A 7,205-nucleotide genomic window follows, 5' to 3' on the forward strand; every position below is an offset into this window, starting at 1 on the left:
TGAAATGAGATCAAGTGTAGAGACACTGATTTAAATGTCACCCTCACAGATTTTATTCTACCAGAAATAGGTTTTTTTCTATGGTGGTATCTGCATTATTGCCCTCCCAAGAGAAATTTTCCAGAACAGTTCTATTGCAAATGGTGAAACAGATTACTGATTATTATTTTAATTACATTTTATAAAGGGCACAATGCAGTCCATCGTGAGTGCAACATCCACAAGATTTTCATAGCCTCAATAGCCTATTTTATAATAGTTAATAAAATACATTTGGCAAACTGGAAATTGGTGAGGGGTGGTGTTGCAAGAATAAAATGAAAAATATCACACAAAAACAAAAATGTTGTGTCACATGCTAAGAAAAATTACATTAACCATTAGTGACCAAGCTATTGGTGGAACCAGAATAGGTGTGTCTTTCTTAATTTTTAGCTGTCCTAGGATCCCCAGCTGTTCAAAGACAGAGCAAAAATAGTGTTTTGTGCTTCTATAGAACTTTCCCACCTCCAAGTGCTGTTGAGGCAGGCTTATAACACCTTTCATGATAGACACGATCAAGCACTGTTGAGATTGGTCTCTTCCTGCCTGTTTGCAAGGTATAAGGATTTCTAATTCTCCAGTCATAAAGCCTGATTTTCCATCCACCAAAGGTAAGTAACATAAATTGAAATTATGGCAGAGGGTTTTTCTGCTTAGATGTGGTAGAGGTAAATATGGATACTCTCATTCATAACCTTTATTTGTATTTTGGGAATTCTGTCCAGAATAATTAGAAAATATATTATGGATGATATGGAGGTAGAATTATATATACGAACCACCACTAGTCCATGCTATCTTGAGTTCCAAAAATATGTGCTTATAGGGAAAAGGGTGTCTGTAGCCAGCAAAAGGAATGGAAACTACACTTTAAAAATGAGGGCAAGTCTGCTAGATGGGAAAATAATATACTTTAATTTTTGTTAATTACACAAATCTTTCCATTCCTTCAAAGACTCAGAGTAGCATGTATTCATATTATCCCCTTTAATCCACTTAAAACATTGTGAGATAGGTTAGACTGAAAGAGAGCAACTTGTCCAGAGCTACCCATTCAAGGTTCATATCCACGTAGGAATTTGAACTCAGGTCTTCCTCATCCTCATTCCCAAGTACTGGTGACATGTTTTCTAATTCCATACTTAATAAGAGTGCTACCAGATATCCAGGATTAAATAATTCCCAAGTGAAATATATATTATCAATACATTTATCAAGAGGCTTGTGTGATGCCATACTCCCCTCTCCCATTAACGCAGATAAACAATGAATGAAATTCCTAAATTGTGAGTTTAAAATGTGGCAGCCCTGGTGTTAGAAGTGCCATTTATGAAATCAGCCCAGTGGTCCATTGCCTCTGCTGACTGGCACTGATTCTTCAAGGTCTCAGGTAGAGAAAGGTCTTTCCTAGCACCTGCAACTTGAGATTCTTCCACTGTAATTATCAGGAACTAAACCTAGGAGGTTTTGGGTGCAGTGGGATGAATCCAGACTAAATTTCCCAGTGGCAGCATGCCACTTTCCTGTCTTCCTCTACCCACTGATCTCCACAGAAAGCTGCTCCTGGGGGACAGGGAACCCCAAGGAATGGTGTGAGAGGGGTCTGCAGCAGGAAGGGGGAATCAGCAGAAAATGCTAATTTAGTCTGGATCCAATCAGAAATGTGCTCAACCTCTGAGCCATATCTCTGCCTTTTACAATGAGCACGGTCACATTACAAAGAGATATTATGGGTGAGTGGTGTGACAAGTGTATGAAACCATGAATTGTTGGTGGAAGAGGTACGGGGCATGACTGAAACAAGCAATTTTCACAATACACTCTAAGAATAAAGGAAAATACAATAAAATTGACATGAATCCAGGACCACCCCCTTTAGGAAACAGTTTGGGGGTGACATTAAAGGGGTCATTACTTAGATTTTCTTCCTCAAGGAACCAGCTGTCATGGACCTTTCTTGCATGAAACTGAACTGAGGGATTTTGTACTGAGGGAAGAGAAACTTGCTGCCCCAAAGATCTTCTATACCAAAAGCACAACAGAAGAGTTACAAAAAACTGGCTAATTTTTTCCTTTGTTAAATTTTAAATACACTTTTGTCTTGAAAGTCACCTCATGCCATTGCTAATATTAGCCTACAAGTAAAATTAAGATTCATTTACCTGCCTAAAAACAGCGTTACACACAGTATCAGCAACTGTACTCAGCTCTTGGAATTACTATAAACGTGAGGAGAATTTATCACAATGCTCCCCCCCCCTTTATGTTGCTTCCCTCAATTAGGACAGCTGCCCAATTTGTGATGGCTTCCACCACGGCGCCTCCTCCAGGATGTGGCAACATTGACCCTGACTACTATTTCCTCTGTGATGTGTGTGCAGCCTGGGGCATTGGCTTGGAAACTCTGGCTGCTGCAGGCGTTCTGGCTTCTCTGATCCTCTTGATGGCATTCTTTGCTCTTAGCTGGATGGTCAAAGACAAAAACAAGAAAAACCTGATTCCCATCCAATTCCTCTTCATTCTGGGTACCCTAGGAATATTCAGCCTCACCTTTGCTTTCATCATCCGGCTCAATAATAAAACTGGCTCCGTACGCTTCATCTTGTATGGAGTCCTCTTTGCACTTTGCTTCTCCTGTCTTCTGACCCATGCCTCTAATCTCATCAAACTGGTGAGAGGAAAGGCCCCTCTTTCCAAGTTATCAATGCTGGTACGTGCTGTTGGCCTCACATTCATTCAGATTATCATAGCTGTCAAATACATCATTATCACTGTAGAAAGAGATGGCATAGACATGGCCAAAATGGGAAGAGAACAGCGCAACAAGGACTTTGTCATGCTCCTGATCTACGTACTTGTCCTCATGGTCTTCTCCTTTATGATATCCATGTTCACTTCCTGTGGACCATACAAAGGCTGGAAGAGGCATGGGATGCACATCTCTGTCACTCTCCTCTTCTCCATAGCCATCTGGAGTTCATGGATCAGCATGCTGCTCTTGAGTGGCATCCCTACCAATGGGGAGCAAAGCCGATGGGATGACCCCCTTATTAGTGTTGCTTTGGTGGTGAACGGATGGGTCTTCCTCATGATGTATACAATACCCGAGATCTGCTTCCTTACTATCCCACACCAGCCTGAAGATTACCCTTCAGAAGAGATTCTCTGGAAGTCCACAGGCAGACAACAGAGTGTTGAAGCAGGGAGTACTCAAGGTATGTAGCTATTCTAGGGCAGCAGAGTACAGGAGCATATGAAATCAGCAATAGGGAATCTGTTGAAATAAGAAATTCAGACAGTGGAGGTGAGGGGACTGCAACTTGCTACAGTTTTTGCACATGAGGCAAAGAGTAATATATTGTAAACATGAACCATGATGTTTTGATTTATAAATTGGAAAAGTAGCAGGGATTCCTTCCCTCACTTGAAAATTTGTCAGTTCCTTATGGGCTTTCTCCCAGTCCTACAACTCTATTTGGCTCTCAGACAAGGGCATAGGCTGGCAGTATTCTCCTGGCCCTTGCTATTCCTGTTTTCAAACTGTGATGTTGTTGATGTAGCAGGGGAGCCAACCGTGATGAGGGAGCAATCTCTGTAGGGACATTTGGATGCAATTGCAATCTCTCTAGGGGCATTTGGGCCAAATGAAATTCTGACCTGGTTGCTTGAAGTCAGCTCTGTAGCACTAATTCCTTTGTTATTTCTCCTTCATTTGTTAGCTCCAGATAAAGAAGGAGCTGAAGAAGACATTTTGTTCCCCCCAAATGGAACTGGATTCCAGCCAAAGGTAAATTACCCACATCTCACTGGAAAGACGGGGGCAGGTGTGATTTAATCATAGTGCCAAGTGTACATTTTGGCTGAAGGTTTAAATAGAAGTGAGGACTCTTATGCAGTGAAGGCAAGGCCATGACGCAAGGTTTCCCTTAACCCCATTTATGTCTGGAGATGGTGGAGTTTTCTAAGCAGGGAAGGCATGCTGGTCATTATGGTATGGATTAGAGAGAAAGCTTGAGAAGAGATGCTAATAAACAGCAGCCCATACCCTCCCTGACATCACCATCCTCACATTTCCAAATTCTTACTAATCTCTAAATTTTCTTGCTTCCTGCTCTTCAGGGGAGAAGTCCTGCAACAAAAATTCGAAATAAAATTCCCACTAGTTTAGCACCATCCAGCAGGCGAGAACACTGTTCAGCAAATCACCAGCTGTCATAGAGTGGAACTACAAGTGACAAAAGGCACAGGTTGGACACTTGTCAGCTTCCCTCAAGTTTTGATGGGAAATGTAGGCATCCTAGTCTTGCAGCTTGGCTCTCTGACTGCTGTCCAATGGACTTTTCAACTGTCACTTGTCCAACATTCCGCCAAGCTGCCTACATTTCCCATCAAAACTTGAGGGAAGCTGACAAGTGTCCAACCTGTGCCTTTTGTCATTTGTAGTTCCGCTCATAGTATGCTGTTAACTGGAAGAAAAGGAAGGGAGCAGAGAGTTTCTAGCCCTTTTCAGCCTTTCAGGGAAGGTGGGCCCTCTACATTTCAGGCTCTCTTTAGTAAGAACTAAGCAACCATGGCAGGGAAGGCCATGCTCTCATTGGAAGCCACTAGTTAGTTTGTAAAAACTGGATGTAGGTGTGGTCTTAGCCAATGGGCAGCAGAGGCAGCTGCCCCAGGGACCGATGCTGGGAGGGGCCTTGACCACTCAGGGCCCCACCATGCTGTGGAGGAGGAGGAGGAGGAGGAGAACCTGATGCCACTTGCTCCTGCCCCATCTGAGGCTTAGGTAGCTGCCTTTTGGTGGCAACACTGGATTCCATCCACCTCACATGGGGAGAGGGCCACCCCTTGCTTGGCCCCAGTGGGCCAAGCAGCAACAGGTGATGGCATTGATTCTGAGGCCCATTTCTGGAATTTTCCCCAGGCTTCCAGAACCACTAAGATCACCCCTATCTGAATGCAGTCCAGTATTCAAAGTAGTCTAGTTAGTATTGCCTCCTGCAATCCCAGCTTCCTCTTTGTCTAGACATGGAATTATCATCATCATCATCACCATCATCATTATTATTGACATGGAATAGTCTAGGATGAAGTGGGGGGAGAGTCTACTGTACTTTCTGAGTAATGATGATGCTTCTGGGTTCCCCAGTGACTTTTAGCTGTAACACGGCCTGCAACAGAGAATGCTTCCGATGCATCCCAGAATGGAGTTAGGTTGCTGGTTATATACTGGTAGGGAGAGGAGGAAATTGCTGGTGCTTGGAGAGATGTATTCATCCATCATGGTGCTCTAATGTTCAAGACATGCTTCAGCTCCCATAGTGCAGTCAAGCATTTGGTTTGTGGAATGCAACACTGGAAATAAAAGATGGATTGCCATTGTGGGGGGGGGGGCGCGATCTGGTAAAAGTATTAGGCTCCTTTTTTGCAGTTTTAAAATTACTGAAGGTAAATCCTGCTTCATTTTCAGGACCCTAAACCCAAACCATGTTTCTCTATTCCCCGGACAATGCTTCACCCTGCATACAGACAGGAAATGATGGTGCGCTATGAAGCCAAGAGGCTGGCCAAAGGCACACATACTTCAATATGAGAAAAATGCAGAAACAAATGGCCAGTTGCTTGTTGTGTTATGGTTCCTTTGTTCTTCTCCAGTTTCTCTGCAAATGGCAGAGGGCTGGCTGGGTAAGCCTGTTAAGACAGAGAAGTCTTGTGGCACCTTAAAGATTAACAGGTTTCCTTAGGCAGAAGCTCTTGCGGCTTCTTCATTGGGTGCCCTTGCATCTGCGGAAGTGGGCTCTGGTCCTCAGAAGACAACAGCACAATAAATTGGTGGATTTTCAAAGTACTAGGAGACTCCATTTGGTTTGTGTTTAGCCAGAGGCTTCTGAATGAGAACTTGACCAACTTTTGGGTCTTTCCTTGACTCTTTCCTCTCATCTGGGCAGTAGTGGGTTTACATGATTGTGCAATTTGACCCCAAAGGTCTTTGAAGTTACTTGTTTGTGATTATAGAAAGTCTTACTAGCAGAGCTGATAATCATGATCTTTTTAGTTGAGTCTCTAGTTCACTCTTCTGAACAGTAAGCGTGCTGTTGGAAGAAATTATTCCCCCCTCCCCCACACTCTACACTCACATAACACAAAACGACTTGCTTGCTGGCCTGGACTTAGAACCTTTTGTACAGTATTACAAAAGAATTTCTCTGATATCCTTGATACTGTGGGTGTTTATATAATTTACAACTACATTTCTGTTAAAGGTGAAGTGAATATTTGCTTTTCAGGTGGAACTTTGGCTCATTGGTAGAGCCTCTGCTTTGTCCAGAGGGTCCCAGGTTCAAACCCTGGCTTCTCTGGTTAAAAACATCAGGTAGTACTAGTGATGTAAAAAAAACCCTCTTCCTAAGGTCCGGGAGAACAGCTTCCAGGAGACAAGTCTGACCTTGGTAGACCAATGAGCTAACTCAGTATAAGGGAGAGGAGTTAGCCGTGTTAGTCTGTGGTAGCAAAATCAAAAAGAGTCCAGTAGCACCTTTAAGATTAACCAATTTTATTGTAGCGTAAGCTTTCGAGAATCAAGTTCTCTTCGTCAGATGCACGGTACAGAGACTGGTCAAATATAGAAGAGGAGGGGGGAGGAGGGGAGGAGAGAGAAGATGCAGTTGGGGGGGAGAGGGAGGATGCAACCAAAACATTCCTTTGCTAGTAAACGTAAACATCTCCTTTTGGTATGGAGATTAATTGGCTTGTGTGAGGCTTCAAAGGAGTTTGCTGTGTTGGTTTGTAGCAGCAAAACAACCAGACCATCCAATTCCAATGTAGTATAAACCTTCGATAACCACAGATCTCCCCATCAGATGCATCTGACAAAGAGAACTGTGGTCCCCGGAGGCCCACACCAGGTGCCACTGGGCTCCCCCAGACCCCGCCTCTGTAAAGGAAATCTGTTACCTGTGATAATGTGATAACCATTCATAGTCCCTATTCAGTCCCAGCTTGACAGAGTCAAATTTGCATATGAATTCCCCATGCCAGTAGAGCTCCTGTTCAGGTTTCAAACAAGCCTCGTTTCTTTCCTTCTCAGAGGGCACCAGTCCTGTCACAAGGAACAGGAGATCTGAGCCTCTAGCCCTCCCTTCTGCTCAGCCAAGTTATGCAAGCTT

The 7,205-nt window shown here is 43.6% G+C and overlaps 1 protein-coding gene across 1 annotated transcript; it reads left to right on the forward strand.

Annotated features, from left to right (window-relative positions):
• The first annotated feature begins 2,344 nt into the window (after positions 1-2,344).
• On the forward strand, positions 2,345-5,632 carry LOC129335307 (retinoic acid-induced protein 3-like). Its single transcript, XM_054987744.1, has 3 exons — positions 2,345-3,257; positions 3,762-3,829; positions 5,510-5,632. Exons 1-3 carry the CDS (start codon positions 2,345-2,347, stop codon positions 5,630-5,632), a joined length of 1,104 nt encoding a protein of 367 aa, XP_054843719.1.
• Positions 5,633-7,205: the final 1,573 nt, after the last annotated feature.

Source organism: Eublepharis macularius, chromosome 9 (assembly GCF_028583425.1).
Source record: "Eublepharis macularius isolate TG4126 chromosome 9, MPM_Emac_v1.0, whole genome shotgun sequence".
In the NCBI taxonomy this organism is placed as follows: domain Eukaryota; kingdom Metazoa; phylum Chordata; class Lepidosauria; order Squamata; family Eublepharidae; genus Eublepharis; species Eublepharis macularius.